Source organism: Nerophis ophidion, linkage group LG04 (genome assembly GCF_033978795.1).
Source record: "Nerophis ophidion isolate RoL-2023_Sa linkage group LG04, RoL_Noph_v1.0, whole genome shotgun sequence".
NCBI lineage: Eukaryota > Metazoa > Chordata > Actinopteri > Syngnathiformes > Syngnathidae > Nerophis > Nerophis ophidion.
The window spans coordinates 51,446,449-51,464,042 of NC_084614.1; the positions used below are offsets into that span (position 1 = coordinate 51,446,449).

At 43.1% G+C, this 17,594-nt stretch overlaps 1 protein-coding gene across 1 annotated transcript; it reads right to left on the minus strand.

The window, feature by feature from the left end:
• Positions 1–6,482: 6,482 nt before the first annotated feature.
• hspb1 (heat shock protein, alpha-crystallin-related, 1) lies at positions 6,483–12,529 on the minus strand. Its single transcript, XM_061898258.1, has 3 exons — positions 12,079–12,529; positions 7,376–7,439; positions 6,483–6,831 (listed from the first exon to the last, which is right to left on the minus strand). The coding sequence occupies exons 1-3, from the start codon at positions 12,455–12,457 to the stop codon at positions 6,675–6,677; spliced, it is 600 nt and encodes a 199-aa protein (XP_061754242.1). The 5' UTR covers positions 12,458–12,529; the 3' UTR covers positions 6,483–6,674.
• Positions 12,530–17,594: the final 5,065 nt, after the last annotated feature.

Below are 17,594 nucleotides of genomic sequence, written 5' to 3' on the forward strand. Positions count from 1 at the left end.
TAAACTCGGAGGTTTGCTTTCTCCTAGGTGAATATAAACATTCACCATATGTTGAACATAATGTAAGTTAATTCACTTCACTAACAAAATGGGGGGACACAACAGCCAAACCTAACCTCCAGGTGACAGTAATTAATGGAAGTACAAATAAAACTGTCATATCTGTGCTGGTCTTGGTGGTGTCGCTTTTAAAAAATGTTTCCGGTAGTCAGCTACGGATAACCTGATGTCTTTTGCGGGAGGCTGACAGAATGAATTAGAAAAAAACAGAATGAATTAGAAAAAAAAGTGTCCATGTTTTGATCCCCTGTGATGTCATCTGAGCACTTAGTGAACTGGCTAACATCCCAAAAAGTGAAATGTTTGGCAAAATGATCGATGGGGTAACCAAACTTAGGCAGCGAAGAAGAAAAGGCTGTTTGCGGCGTGCTTCGATCCAGTGGAGGAGCTTAAGCGGTCGGCGCACCCTGGCAGCGAATCGAAGCCATCATGGACGGCTTCCGCCTTTGTTGATGCGGCCGAGACGGCGGTGCAACACTGTCCTCAGGTCAAACGGAGTGAATGGTGGGCCAGCAAACCCTCAGGACCCCACATCCACCTCCCGCTCTCCTCGAGAGAATAGCCGAGGGTTTCTGCCTCTCTCGCCTTTATCACCAGCCATGTCTCTCAATACAACACCTCCATGCTGTCCGTACACACGTCGTCCGTTGCGAGGCAACTTAATGTTGGCAATCTTCTGTCACGTCGCGGTCGCATGATTTTGTGGTAGTCGTTTTCCGAAGATACAGAAGGACGTTCGGTAGCAACGTGCTGGTAGGAAGGATGATTAGTTGAAATTACAAGACAAAAACAAGGAAAAAGGAACATGTACGGATAGCACGAAAAGCTACAGCAAAGGTTAGCAAAAGACAAGCCAAAAAAGAGCAAGAAGCAAATGGAATCAGCGTAACTGTTGCATGTTGCAAATAAGACTGCCAGGCAGAATATGACGCAAAGCAGGAATGAATAACTAAATAGTGACCGGGAGAAGGTGAGCGTTTTTTCTACTAATCAGAGGCAGGTGACAAAAATCCGCACCCCTGTAAACAAAGAAAACAAACAAGGGTGCTGAAACAGAACTAATCACCAACTAAGGAAATATCAAACTAACCAAAACTTGACCCGAGAAATGGATCATTACAGCACGTTATTGTTCTGTCAAGCGACAGGGTTCACTATTTGCATCCGTTCCAACAGCTTGGCAGCTTTTGTTCTATAGCAGGGGTCTCAAACTCAATTTACTTGGGGGCCCCTGGATGCAGGAACTGGGTGAGGCTGGGCCACAAGATAAGATTTCTTAAAAAATTCCAACATGCACTTTTTACTGAATTCACATTCTTTGAATGACTTTCCCGCCCTAGCAGCATACTCGCCAACTCTCGCGATCTCCCGATAAAACACCCGAATATCAATGCCACTACCGGTTTTCACCCGGACAACAATATTGAAGGCGTGCCGTGATGGCACTGCCTTTAACATCCTATACAATCTGTCGTCTCGTACGCTTTTCCACCATACAGCCAGTGTGCCGGCCCAGTCACTTATTGTATGAGACTTCTCCAGACCCACGGAAGTGACTGCAAGACATACTTTATCAACAGCCATACAGGTCACACTGAGGGTGGCTGAATAAACAACTTAATCACTGTTACAAAAATGTATGAATAGTTAGGGCTGCATGGGATTCTGGGTATTTGTTCTGTTGTGTTTATGTCATACTTGCCAACCCTCCTGGATTTTCCGGGAGACTCCCGAAATTCAGCGCCTCTCCCGAAAACCTCTCGGGACAAATTTTCTCCCGAAAATCTCCCGGAATTCAGGCGGAACTGGAGGCCACGCCCTGTCCAGCTCCATGCGGACCTGACTCAGCAAACAGGACAATACTGCCATCTACTGTACATAGAATAGAATAGAATGATCCCTGGGGGAAAATTCAGCACCACAGTTCGCTCACAATAAACAATGATAATAATAAATAATATAATACATATATAATATATGAATAATATAAATATATTCTACATATATTCTACATTTAAGTGCAGTCAAGGAACATATGCATTAGGGAGTCTGTTATGAAGCCCACAGTAAAGAGACGTAACTTCATCACGTCGCCTGGTTAGTGACTCCAACCCAATATATTACACCGTCGACGAGCAAAATGAAGAAATACGCTTGCAAGTTCCAAAACAAATGGAAACAAGAATTTCAGTTTATCCAGGAGAGTTCGAATGGGAAGGGGTATGTTGCCTGTAAATTTTGTAGACCAGACTTCTCCATTGAACACGGAGGGCGAACGGATGTAGTCAGTCATGAACGGTCAGCGAAGCACAAAGCGTTCTCAGCCCAGCATCATTCACAACCCAGTATTATGGGCCACCTCGCAAAATGGAGACCCGTTGGTGTAACCTATGCTGAGACAAAGATGGCCATGCTGATAGCTGTAAACAACATCCTGTTCTCATTTGCGGAGGTCTACAACAAATCCCTGAAAGATATGTTCCCGGATTTGGAGATCGCTCGCCAGTACGCAAATAGCAGAACAAAGGCTACTCAAATTGTGAAAGGTAAGTGTTGTTGTTGTTGTTTTTTTAGTAACCAGCAAGCACAGTACAGTTAGTAGAACAACTGTGTTTTTATTACTGTGTATTTGATAGGTGCCGTCGGAAATTCAACTCTTTCTTTTATTTATATTGGTAATAAAATAAATATATATAGCTAGAATTCACTGAAAGTCAAGTATTTCATACATATATATATATATATATATATATGAAATATATATGAAATTCTCGAGTTGGTGAATTATACTCCTCCCCTCTTAACCACTCCCCCCGCCCCAACCCCTGTTTGCGGAAATCTGGCTAACATCTTCAATCCCAGACGTTAGCCTGAAGCTAACCGGTCACACAACACACAGGCAGGACAGAAACGCAGAGGCTACCGGCAAGCAGCATGGGGGTGGGTTTTTAACCTACCAAAACCTTCAAAGTGCAGGACTAGGCACTCTACAGTGCTGCCAGAGCCAATCTGAATAGAGGTATCAGGGAGGCAAAAGCCGAGCACAGGAAGAAAATGGAAGACCACCCTCAGAGAAACAACAACAAGAAGGTATGGAAAGGAATACAACACATGACCAACTTCAGACCCAGTGACCCCTCGGCTGACGGCAACGCCTCTCGAGCGGGGGGGTTAAACAGCTTCTTCGCCCGATTCGAGAGAAAGACACCTGCGGCCGTCACAACACCCCCACTTAACACCCACAGCAGCCGTACCCTTCTACTGGAGGAGCATGAGGTCAGGCGCACGCTGAGGGCAGTGAACCCGAGAAAGGCTACGGGCCCATTTGGGGCCCGGAGATAAGTACTGAGGGACTGTGCAGACCAGCTGGCTGGGGTATTTACTAAGATCTTCAACCAGTCTCTCTCTCAGGCCTTCATCCCATTATGCCTGAAGTACTCCACAATGATCCTGGTGCCTAAAAATAACTCCATCAGTGGGTCTGAATGACTACCATCCAGTTGCACTTACACTTTTAGCCATGAAGTGCTTCGAAAAGCTGGCACGGACACATATCACCTCAGTCCTCCCTCCCGAGCTCGACCCACACAAGTTTGCCTACAGAGCCAACAGGTCCACATCGCCACAGCCCTACACTCCTCTCTGGGTCACCTGGAGGGGGGGGGATTATAGTTAGGCAGTTAACACCATAATACCTGACAGACTGGTGTCCAAACTGTCAGACCTGGGTCTATCGAACTCCATCTACATGTTGATTAAGGACTTTGTATCCAACTGCCCGCAGAGGGTGCATTTGGGCCGCCACGTCATCGAGCCTATACCTCAGCACCGACTCTCCACAAGGCTGCGTGCTGAGCCCCCTACTCTACTCCCTCTACACATATGACTGCACACCTGCCCATTCCAGCAACTCCGTCATCAAATTTGCAGATGACACCAACGTAGCGAGGCTCATCTCGGGGGGAGACTCAGCTGCATATCGGGACGAGGTGGAGAAGCTGTTGGAGTTGTGCACAGTAAACAATCTGGCCCTGAACACCTCCAACACCAAGGAGCTGGTCATAGACTTCAGAAGGAAAAAAACTGTCATCCTGCCCCTGGTCATTATCAGTGACTGCGTAGAGAGAGCCTCCGACTTCCGCTTCCCGGCAGTCCACCTAGACAACGACCTAACCTGGAGCACCAACACCGCGGCGACCATCAAGGAGGCACACCAGAGACTGCAGTTCCGGAGAATACTCAGGAACAACCACCTCTCACAGGAACTGCTGGTGTCCTTTTACCGGTGCTCTATTGAGCGCATACAGACCTACTGCATCTGCGTGTGGTTCAGCAGGTTCAGAGGATCGTAAAGACCGCCTAGAAGATCATCGGATGCCCCCTCCCCTCCATGGCTGACCTCCCGCTGTCTGAGAAAAGCACAGAGCATCCTGAAAGACCCATTCCACCCCGGGCACTGCCACCTAGAACTGTTACCCTCCTGCAGACGCTATAGGGTGCTAAAAGCGGGCGCAAATAGACTAAAAAATTGTTTTTACCCAAGAGCCATAGTAGCATTAAACAGGCCTGAGTCAGCAGTGTCATGTCTTTTTATTTTTTCGAACTCTAGTGTACAATAATGTTATATGTGTATATGTATATATATGCTTATGTATGGATATATGCATGTGTGTGGGTATACATATATATAGATACAGTACATATATTTTTTTAAATGTTTTTTTACTATTTATATTACTAAATTATTGTGTATGCACCTTAGGGGATCTGCTCCAATTTTGTTGTTCTTTTAACCTGTGCACTGTAATGATGAAAAATAAAACTGTATTCTATTTTCCATCCATCCATCCATTTCCTTCCGCTTATTCCCTTCGGGGTCGCGGGGGGCGCTGCAGCCTATCTCAGCTACACTTGGGCGGGAGGCGGGGTACACCCTGGACAAGTCGCCACCTCATCGCAGGGCCAACACAGATAGACGGACAATATTCACACTCACATTCACACACTAAGGCCAATGTCGCTAAAGGTCAAAATGGTACAAATTTTAACGATAATATGGAGATGGAAGAAGGCTGTTTTAGTTACACTCTCAATGTGTGACTCACATGAAAGTTGGGTCAAAGATAATAATTCATTTTCCATTAATTTGTTTTATTCCAGAACATGCATACAGGTCGGTAACTAGGATTTGACAAAAACCGAGGTCAAAAATTGGTTGTCCAAGAGGGGCTTTGAAAGGGTGAAATTATGTGTATCACAGCACTATATAAATAATTTTACCTTGAGCAACACAATTAACAAATGAATTAATTTTGTTACGGTCCACTTTTTTATTAATTTACAGCAGTTTAGCATATAGAACAATTTTAACATCATTAAAACCAAAATTATAAACCTTACTATATTTTAACTATGAACAGGGATGAAACCCATTGCCTCCTGTTTGGCAACTGGGTATTAATGACACGCGCCACCAGAACCACCAGAAGTTAAAGAGGGACAGTTCTTTATTAGTGACAAAGCATTATGTTGCCAGGAGTACGCCCTGGATAAAATTTTATATGAAGCGCCTTGTCATACACTTTGAGGCTGGATGATTTTAGGGGGCTGTTTGGGAACATCCTACAAAGTAGAATCGCTGTGAGGGTGCTGTCAACTCATTAGTCCCGGAGCAGGTACTCGGCCCAAACCACCGAGACACAACACCCACACCAAACAAGAGGACCGCGCTGCCCTCGCATCAAGCCACTGACACAGATCCCACAGCACGAGGCTGGAACAGACAGAACAGACCCTGCCCAACAAGAAGCGAAACCTGCACGACACCACTCAAACCAAAAGAAAACTGACCACCCAATCCACCTCCATTAAAAAAATAAATAAATAAATAAAATACATTAAAAGCCTCACATCATCAGCGAGTGTGTGGGAGGGGGATCCCGACATCTGTGGTCCCTTCCAGGGTTTATCGTTGTTCCCATTGTGTTGAGATTTTTCTTGCCCTAATGTAGGGTCTGAGCCGCAGATGTTGTGGTGACTTGTGTAGCCCTTTGAGACATTTGTGATTAAGAGCTAAATGGATAAAATTTGATTGTGTCCATCTTCGTTGGCCCTGCGATGAGGTGGCAACTTGTCCAGGGTGTACGCCGCCTTCGGCCCGAGTCCAGCTAGGATAGACTCCAGAACCCCCTGCGACCTCGAGAGGGACAAGCGGTATAAAATGGATAATAAAAATGGACAATATATAACTGGCAACAAGACCTGTTGTGGAGCTAAGTGAGGCAGTGACAAACATGTTCCAACAGATAGAGCTCAGTCTACAGGAAAAAAAGTCAAATGATTGAGCTTGTACAATTCAAAAATATATATTATGTGTGGTTTATCAAGACAACAAATGTACGGTATAAACAAAGAAAGTTAAATAAAGGTCATTAAATCTTTATTCAACAAGTTTGCAGACATCCAACAGGCAATTAAATGTTCTGCTTTTTGTGTGCAGTATAAAAGGAGATGTGGCAAGGAGGGACAATGTGTACTAAAGACAATATGACAGGTGCAGATGTATATTAAGGTGATTTTAGCTCTTTGTTTGCATACATTTTTGTGTGAGCCTCCTATTTCTTCGTCACACCACTCTTGCTGCCCACAGTGACGGGTATATCAGTCACTGCAGCCTCAATGGCCGGCTTGATTAGAGGGGCCTCCACTGTCAGCATGCCATCGGGTGACAGGGAAGAGGTCACCTTCTCCACGTTGGCGCTCTGGGGGAGGCTGCAGAGAGCAATGCAATATTAAGTTCCTATGAATTCAGTTGTGTCCTCGGACCCTAAATAGTTTGTACAAATGGCCCAAGGCTTTTAGAATGCATTACTGATGTAGCCTATTTAAGTTTAAAAAAAGAGTTAAAGTACCAATGATTGTCGCACACACACTAGGTGTGGTGAAATTATTCCCTACATTTGACCCATCACCCTTGATCACCCCCTGGGAGGTGAGGGGAGTAGTGGGCAGCAGCAGTGACCCCCAAATCCAACCCCTTAATGCTGAGTGCCAAGCAGGGAGGTATTGGGTCCCATTTTAATAGTCTTTGGTATGACTCAGCCAGGATTTGAACTCACTACCTACCAATCTCAGGGGGGACACTCTACCCACTAGGCCACTTTGCACTAAGGGGTATAAGATTCATTTGCAGATGACTATAAAGGGTTCAGGCTCTTGCCTGAACCCTTTGCAAAACAGCAAACTTTCTTTATTAAGACATCCTCTTTCATAGCTATGAAATAATAGTTTTCTTACATTTACATGAAATACTTACGTGTATTTCCTGGTGAAACATCTGGATACAAAACCATGTTCGTCCTTTCGCTCATCATGCTTGCCTATGAACAAAAAAAGATATATATATATATAAAGAGTTCAGACGCAAAAACTGATCCCTCTATTTTCCTGTTTTTTCGTAAATCAATGTTTTTTTGTGGAGCTTTTCATAAAACAGCCATCCTGCTGATGTGAGTTGCAAGTGAATCCTTTCTAACAACCAAAATGATATTTTCAATTTATTTCATCGAAACAAACAACTTTTTTTGGGTGATTTCTGGACACGTGATTTTACACAAAGCTCAAAATTGGAGGAATGGCCTTAACCAGTTTTTGTACCTGCTCGTTTGGATGTAGAGGCCTTTGTGGTGATATTTTGTAACAATAATATGTACGAATAAATACAGCTTGTGTTTACTGACCTCAAAATAAGTTTACATAGTATACGGTGTAATGATAAGTGTGGCCAGTAGATGGCAGTCACACAAAGCAGATACATTTGGACTGCAGGATGACGCTAGCACGCAAGCCTAAAACGTTGATGTTTAATTGATAGTATAGAACATTACACACGGCTCACAAATCTGTTTAAATGTTTTGGTAAACTACGACGCCGCACCGCCTGATTTTCAGCACATTACAGCGACCGTAGTCAGGCGTACTAAGCTTCGACATAAATTAGGAGAGTTAACATCTGGCGTTTTGTTTCGCAATAATATGCAGAATAAGCTTTTTTTTTTTCTATTGGTACCTGCTGTTGTGTATTTGTGATCTGCATAAGTTCTGAAAATTTGTGAGCGTCCACCATTGTAGTCTGCGCCATCACCGTAGTCGATAAACTCCTTCTTTTTCTTTATCCGCTTGTTGCGGGGCATTCACCCTCCACTCTTGCTATTTCTAATATGAAGTAGCGGACATGTTTGACTTACATCTGTCAGTAGCTATGGAAGTGCTAAAAACTGCAGGTGTAGTAGGTTTACATGATTCACCCACGGATATTTAGTTTTTTTGGGGGGATATCCGGTCGGACAATTTTTCACGAGATACCTTTCCAATGTTGTTGTTGTTGCACTAGTGAGCCACAGATGAGGAGATGCTGCTCTGTTGTTGATTTAAGCAAAGTCTGAATGTCATTAAAACAGTTAGTTAAATCTTGTGACACTCAACCTTCAACTTATGTCCTTACAAGCTACACCGGTGGTACAACAAAGATGACGGGGAGAAGACACAGTCTAAGGGCAGCCATGTAAATAAGACCCGCCTACAAAACGGTGCATCCTGAAGAGACGGTCAGAAAGTGACTTCAAGATAGTCTGTAAAATATGTAATTTATGCAATAGTTTGACCAAAGCACCACAATTACATGTTATGTAAACCACAAGGAAGTGTGGGGGAAACAAAATCATAATAATGCGCTGTAATATCTGGTGCAATTTTTGTATGAATATACACCTGAATAGACCCGTTCATCGGCAGTACGCCTTATAATCTGGTGCGCCCTCTGGTACGTCATTATTCTCTGTAAACCTCTCATACGGCTGACCCAATTTCTTACTTCACCACTACCCATACTTGTGATTATTTGATACCTTTTTTGTCCGAGGGAAACATTGTTATACTATTTGACTCAAACCTGAATTTACTTAGATGTTTTAGAGTAATGTTGCAAAGCTTATTTGTATTACTCCAAAACACGCATCCAAAATGCTATTGTTAAACAATTTATTATTATTTTTTGTAAAAATACAATAAAGAGTGTAAAATAAACAATTGCGAGGCGATATAACAGAGGCATTATTTACAGCGCCAGGGATTAACAGCTGAGTTGGGGGAGTAAGATAGAGCTGGGAATAAGAGTAGTGCAACATTTCACATAAAGTGCTATGTCATTGTATCACAAAGTATTTTTTGAATCTCATGGTAATATGGGTCAAAGTGCTACCTTTTTTGGCTCAATATGGGTTGCAAACTTTTTTTTCTTAGTACAGGAGGATTTTGTTTTATAAGGGACAATTGGGAACTCTAGTCATTACATCATAAGAATATTGAATGCATAGACGATGCAAAACTAAAGCTGATGGTGAATATTAAAGCGGATTGTATTTGTTTGCTTTGACAACGAGATGTTGCAAATTCCACTGGAGTTGAACCTTGAGCTTTGTGTTCCGTAGTATGTGACAGCTGTTATCATATTTTAAACAAGATTCAAATGGACTGTGAAATAACATGACATTTGCTGACTTACAAACAGCAACATCAGCAAACTGTTGAAAACATTGATCATGTTTGTGATGGACAACCTGTTTGACTATACTTAGCAGGGTTTGCCATTGCATGGTTTCAAGTTATAATGTAACTGTAGCTGGCTTTTCTGAACACTTTGTCTAGCAAAGTGGTTTTCAAATTTTTTCACCAAGTACCACTTCAGAAAACACTTGGCTTTTCAAGTACCACCACACTGACCAAAATTAAAATAAAGTTGCATAGTAGGCCTTAGTATTCATGAAAAACAACACAGAGGCTTTTTTCACATGTATATTAAATATTATCGGCCACTGTAACATTACAAACAGTTTGAACAGTAACACGGTGTTTGAATATAGTAAATATAGGAAAACAAAAACTCTGTACATTAATCAAGTGATTGTTTGGCGTATCACTAGATGAAGCTTGGATAACACAGTTTGAGAATCACTGCTCTCGCACATCAAATCACTTTATTTGCTATTAGGTTCATAGTAGGTACATAAAACAAATTCAAACTGTATAACATACTACAATCGGGTACAATTTGTATTGTTAGGGAAATCTGGTCATTTAAAAAAAAAATATATATATATATACATATATATATATATATGTCTTGATTGGATTATCCAGAGAATAGTGCTCGATACCGTGGTAGAGCGCAATATGTATGTGTGGGAAAAATCACAAGACTACTTCATCTCTACAGAACTGTTTCATGAGGGGTTCCCTCAATCATCAGGAGATTTTTTTTCTTTTTTTTTTAAATCTCCTGATGATTGAGGGAACCCCTCATGAAACAGTTCTGTAGAGATGAAGTAGTCTTGTGATTTTTCCCACACCTACATATATATATGTATATATATACTGGTGCTGCCCACCTACTTTAAAAAGGACCTATAATGATTGTTTTTTTTCTGACTTATAAGTGTTGCTGCAATGTTGGATACTTGTGTTTAACAATACCAAAATATCATATGACAGTGTAAATGCATCCGAGTGTGAGTTTATGTGCAGTTTTGCTTAGTTTGAGTACTTCTTAGATATTTTTTTCTACTGCTAATGTGAAGGGACACAAGTAGGGGATTTAATTTGTTTGTGTTTTATTGCCATGCAAGTTTTATTTTATTGCTGTGGATTTTAAATTGCATGTTTGTGCATTTTAGAATTTGATTGTATTTTTAATTGCATGTTTTTACATTTTAGGATTTTATTATATTTTTAATTGCATGTTTTGACACTTTGGAATTTGATTGTTTTTAATTGCATATTTTTATTCCTTGTGGACTTTGCTGGTATTTTAAGACATGGCCCTTTTAGCTGGTTGCCCCTAACAACTAAAGTACCCAATCCAACGGCACTGGAAATTGGACACACCTGTGGAGCATTAGTACTGCACATTTAAAAGGAGCAGCTAGAGGAGGAAGAGAGGAGAGGGTCGACAGAGGGAAACGACAGGCTTTGACGACAGGAGAGAGGGGACGGAAGGATTCTGCAGGCTTCGCCGGTGCGGAGAGGAATCAACAGGCTTTGCCAAGAGCGACCGAGTGAACGCACGCAGGCTGGGAAGGAACCCCCGGACGACACAGCAGATCCCGCAGGCTACCGGAGCGAACCCCAAGAAACACACAACACGCAGGGGCAGAGGAAACTCTGCCTCCCACGTAAGTCCCTTGTGTTGTAGATCTGTGGAGACATCCGACTACCTTTGGCTGTGGCTTTGCGGGCTTGTGCGTCGTAGCTGGCTGTGTGGTTCTTGTGGACAGGGGGCGATTTGGACCCAGGGACCTGCGGTGACCCCCGATAGTGACCAAGAGGCGGAGCGGAACGGATGCGGCCATGTAAGTCCCGCGAGTGACCGAGACTGGCGAGGAGAGTGGGCGTACCCCAACACTTTGACGTGGAACTACAGCAAAGGCAAGAGAAACCCTACCTTGTGTGTAAGTGTGACGTCAGCCCGGATAGAGTCTCCGTAATTGTAGATTTTATCTCCGTGGCCTGCCTCGCTTTTTAATTTTTGTGGAAGGGGGCGGAGCCAAGATACCCACACGCCTGTCGGCCCCTCGCCCATCACATTTGTACCATCTGGTATTTTAGTATCAACAACGTGACTGTTTTTTTTATTGTATTTTAATAAATTGTGAACCGGTTAATCATCTTTCCTTATTTTGGACAGCTGCTCTCACTACATTGGGTTCTTAATATTTATATTGACCATTTTTATTGGTTTTAAGCAACTGTAATAGATTTTAATATTTTTACCATTCGGGACCATTACACTTATCTTGTTCAAGGTCAGAGTAAGCTCATCGCATGACTGCAAAATCAAAATATTGTCCACGAGAAGGATGAATGTTTGTGTCAGATCTCATTAGATTTCACAGATGTACTTAATGAAGTGGCTGTAAAGGACGAGTCTCTCTAACAGCACACAAACCGAAAGAAAGGCCTCACCTGTAATTTCCACCACACCATCCATGGTCTTGACCACCAACTCTTCAGGTGAGAAATGGTTGACATCCAAAGACACCTTCCAGTGGTCTTGGGTCTGCTTGATCTCTGACATGCCGGTGCTCATCTGGCGGGAGAGGGCGCGAGCCTGCTGTGCCGCCATGGCACCGGGGTACATCATGGGCATCTGGGGCATCATGGCACTCATCTCCGCAGGCATCATGGGCCGCATGTATCCCGGCCAATGGGTCCAGGGGAACTCCTCCACGGGGACGGGCATGCCAAAGGTCTGGTCAAAGATGCGACTAGTCGGGTTCCAGTCGCGGAAGGGTTCCCAGCTTGCGTTGCGGACCAGGGTGAAAGGAATACGTCGCTCTGTCATTATGAGTGTTGTGATGAAGCTACTGGCGCCCGTTAGCCTCTGACAATGTCCCCAAACAAGCTGCAGCCCTCTTATTTATACATCATCACCGCCTCTCTCAAAATAGCTCTTTGCCCTCCCTTCGCACACTCATGGAAGCCACCAGAATATCTATTTGTAGCGACTAATAGCATTGCAATGGAATCTGACATGAAGCTCAACCCTAAATGACAGCTGATCTGTGCACTCAAACTCCCTCATGCAGCTCCCTCCTGTGAGGGTGGTTCATATAGCCAGAAGAAGAATGCTGAAGGCGTCAGATTACATGACATCAAAAAGACGTGCATGGAAACATTCACATGCTCATTGGAATTACTGTCTTCATTACAGCACATTTGCCATGTAGAACACACCTTGAAGACTTTATCTGGCATATTTGGTTCATATTTGATTTGGTTCCCTCCACTGATGCCGCTGTAAACGGTCCGGTCCGGGGAGACGGGCGGTCCAAGTGGGCTTCCGAAGCACTCCGCCGAAGGACCAAGCGACAATACAAAACTGTAGAGTACTGGACCCCAGCGCTGACAGAGTCATTGGGCGAATTGCACGTGTAACACGTTAGCCGTAATGTTAGCCTGTTCAGGGCTAATTGTGCTACCGTAACTGTAAACTCCACGGCGAGCCCCCACAACCACCATTGGCTCCAGACAGAGACGATTTTTGTTATTTGGGTCCCAAATAGCTCTTTCAAAGTTCTGGGTTGCCTACCACTGCGTTAGTGGAAAAGCGGCAAATGAGTGAAAGCGACAGAAACGTTGCCATGGAGACGAGGGTTTTCTTATGTGCCTGGCTGCAGTCACACCGCGACACCTGTCCTTCAGTAATAACAGTCCCCGATAACCTGGACTAATTCAAACCATTATTTGTTTTTTTTTATTGTTTAATTTGCATTGCCTCACACGATGAACACTACATATACTTCTATACGTATGACGCCGGATAACACTCCGGGAGCCGTCACTTTTTTGCGCTCGCTATCCCGATACTCTCTTGGCCATTATCCGCCGAACGCCGTGTTGCTTTAGGGAGGAAAAGTGCAACAACACACATTGCAAAAATAACATTATTCTCCGTGCGTCGGCTAAATACAAATATATTCATTCTATAACCCCAAACATGTCTTTTTCCAAGCCTGCAGTGAAAAGAAAGGTTAGTGAAGAGCAAAGATAATTCCTGGAAAAGTGGGAGATGCAATATTTCTTTGTTGAGCACAGGGGCACCCCGACGTGTCTTATTTGCACAGAGAAAGCACAAGGAATACAATTTGAAACGTCATTACACAACTAGACATGCTGAGGAGTACGCAAAATACCAGGGAGATGAGAGAGTGAACTGGACTGCAAATTTTAAAACCAGTCTACTGAGGCAACAAGATTTCTTTAAGAAAGCAACCGAAAAGAGCGATGCAGCAGTCAAAGTTAGCTACATGGTGAGTGAGATGGTTGGTAAGTCGGGAAAGCCATTCAAAGAAGGTGAATTCATTAAAAAGTGCATGTTACAGGCTGCAAGTATAGTTTGTCCGTAAAAGAAAGATGAGTTTAGCAACATCAGCCTTTCTGCAAATACCGTGGCAGAGCGCATTTGTGACTTGTCAACTAACATTTATGATCAACTGTGCGAGAAAACCAAATATTTTATTTCATACTCGGTCGCTCTTGATGAGACCACAGACATCACAGACACTGCCCAGCTCGCAATATATGTCTGTGGTATTGATGACAATTTTGAAGTGATAGAGGAGTTGCTCACAGTAGTTCCAATGCATGACCAGACCACCACTCAGGAGATATTTCACCAGCTGTGTGATGCCATTGAGAATGCCGGTATGCCATGGAAGAGGTTAGTTGGAATAACAACCGATGATGGAGCGCCATCAAGACAGGGAGGAAAAATGGACTGGTGACTTGTTTAAAAAAAACTGAAAGAGGAGGGTGCAGAGAAGGCCATTGCTTTACACTGCATTATCAATCACCAGGCCCTTTGCAGCAAATGCCTGAAGTTTGACCATGTGATGTCTGTTGTTGTCAAATGCATAACCAAATCAGATCCAGGGGCTTAAAGGCACCAAAGTTTCCGTGCTTTTATTAGAGAAAATGGAGACTGAATATGGGGACGTGCTCTACTTCACTGAGGTACGTTGGCTCAGCAGGGGAAACTCGTTGAAAATATTTTTTTGAGTTGAGCAGAGGTGAAAGCCTTCATGGAGAAGGTTGGGGTGGCTGTTCCTGTGCTAAGTGATCCCAAATGACTCATGGACTTAGCTTTTCTTGTTGACATCATAAATATGGAAAAAAAAAAAAAATAATATTGTGGAGGGGCGGGGTCCACATGTCCCCCTGTGGGCGGGGCATGCGCAGGAGCCGGCTGTGAAGCAATGACAGGTGAGGAGATTTCTCAGCTGGGACGAGTTATTTAATCACCTGTCTCTTTATCAGGAGCGCTGGAGACCATGAGAGGGGCGGAGATTCGGAGAGAGAGACACAAGGTCCAGGGGGTTGTGAAACAAACTGCACTGCTGAAAAGCAGAAACAAATTTGGAGAAAGACTTTTGGAAAGCAAAAAAGAGATTTGTGTTGGAACAAATACAATTCTGTTACACTTGGAAGCAGCCGGTCTGTGCTCTCTGGGAACGACAACGCACTTCCACGGCATAGAAGTGCCACACATATAACATATGCAGACATGTCTTATTCAGCTTGTGTCTTACTTTATACAGAATAGCAATGGATTTGGATATTTTCCCCTTTATTTATTCAATATGCGGTTTCAAGTCTTCTCCTGAACAATATAAATTTGTATCATCTGCAAACATAATACATTTTAATTTATCAAGATACTGAACAAATATTATTTAAATAAACTATAAATAACTTATGGCCCAATAACAAGGCTTGTGGAACCCCACAAGTTAGTCTTTCTGGCTGTGATTTAGTCCTATTAATTTCCACATATTGAGATCTATTACTAAATAACTATTTAACCACTGTTGTGAAACACCTCTTATGCCATAGTTTTACAATTTATGGGGGTATTGAGATAGGATTGAGGAAGATGTCTGCTGTGGTTCGCCATATAATTTGGAATGTGCACTCAAGCACACACACGACCTTGAGTGTGTGTGTGTGTGCCACGCTATCAAAATGACTGGAGCCCAACACTGTGTGTGTGTGTGTGTGCATGTCGTGACCGGTTTGAATGAGCAGATGGAAGATTGAGAATAATTGGATGCTTTATTTTGTAGAATATCACGCACGACAGGAAGTAAGAGTGCACAAGTTAAGTGTAGCATGACAGCGTGCTCGAAACAACTGATAGACACAAATGATTGTTTAATTAACTTATAGATAATCTTTAGTTGATTTAAAAAGTTACTTAGATATACATGAAATAGTACGTATAATCTTTGAATAAGGGGTATTGATTAACATTTAATGGGACAATTAATGCTGTGATTTAAACGTGATATGCAGAATTGGACTAAGCAAGAGGATAACGACAAGGCTGTGACAGAGCAGCAAGGAAACAACTGCTTAAAATACAGATTGCTGAAAGTAAATGTCAAAAGAACCAAGAGGTCAATAATCAGCTAGGGTATATTCAACAGTGGGTGAACGTGTTTTGAGCTCCAACATCTGGAGAGAAGAATCCTCAACAGACGTGAAACCAGACAGTCAGACTAGGGTGGTGGTCGCAGTTATCCTAGGTCAAGCCAGGGTGGAAACTGGTCATGTGACTGTGCCAACTTCTCTAAAACAAGACAAGCTCCAATTTGTAGCCAAAACATCATACAGACGTGGCAAAAGACGCCCACAGCTGGACGCCCAGTGGGAGATACAAACAGACCCCTGCTGGACATAAGTGTCAACGGACAATGGCTCTGCTGTGGTCACAAGAATGATACCTGTCACCAAACAACTTTCGGTTCAGATTGCTGGACACTCATTGAAGCATCCCTTTGTGGTCGACCTGCACACACCTTGTAATGACCTGCTTTACAAACTGTACCCTAACATTCAATATTGAACAGAAGGAACCTTCCTGATGTTACCTGTCAGCATGGCATCGTCTGACATGTACTGGGTACGCCTACCAGGAACGACTGGAGGACGGGCACTGCTCCAACTGTCCTGGCTGGCTGAGCTGCGTCCGTGTGCCTCCACCCGACCCGCCACATGTATGATCACCAATTAGACGACTCATAATAGGAGCCCCTTTGACTCCTATATATGGTGGAACTCAAGGTATGGCTGCTCATGTGAACTATCCTTACAACAATTAGCATGGTATAAGATGGGCAATTGCTGTTTCACATTGTTCCCTTGCCCTCTCTCCCACCTACGAAACCAAAGACTTAGGTCGAATGATGAAACAGGGCGTAGCTGCCGCTGATTGAACCGACACGCAAATACCACATTTTCAATTGTTTCGATTGTCTGTTAAAAACATAGCTATGGGCTGCAATTTGGACACTCCTGCTGCAGGCTACGAGGAGTTAGCAGCTACACAACAGCTAAGCTAAAACAACACATTTAAGCATATCAAATATATTATAGTTGCTTATTACATACACAAAGCCGCTTAGAGACAGAAGTCTGTAGAAAGTATTCAGTAACAAACGTGTCTACATCATTCAACTTTCTACAACAGGAACCATACTGAACAAATCCAGCAGTTACTGTCAGACTCTAATCTGGAGTACCTTTGTCTATCGGAGACATGGGTAAAACCTGCAACACCTTTTGTTGTAATTAATGTCCCGGTGTACAAGATTACAGAAAAAACAGATCAAGTGACAAAGGGGGGAGGAGTTATGATATATGTAAAGGAAAACATTAAAAGTGAACAAATAACCCTCCCAGTAGATCATCTTGAGTGTGTTGGAATTAAAATCACATTTTCCTCAGAAATGTATTTCAAGGTAATTGTAGCATACCGACCACCCATAGCTAAAGACATTTTTCTCAATTCATTTTCAGACATCCTCAAACAGCAGAGTATGAAAGAATTGAACGTCATGGGGGGTTTAAATCTGGACTGGTTAATAAGTCACATAGAAAGAAACTTAAGGATATTATAAACGGCTTTTACATGACACAAA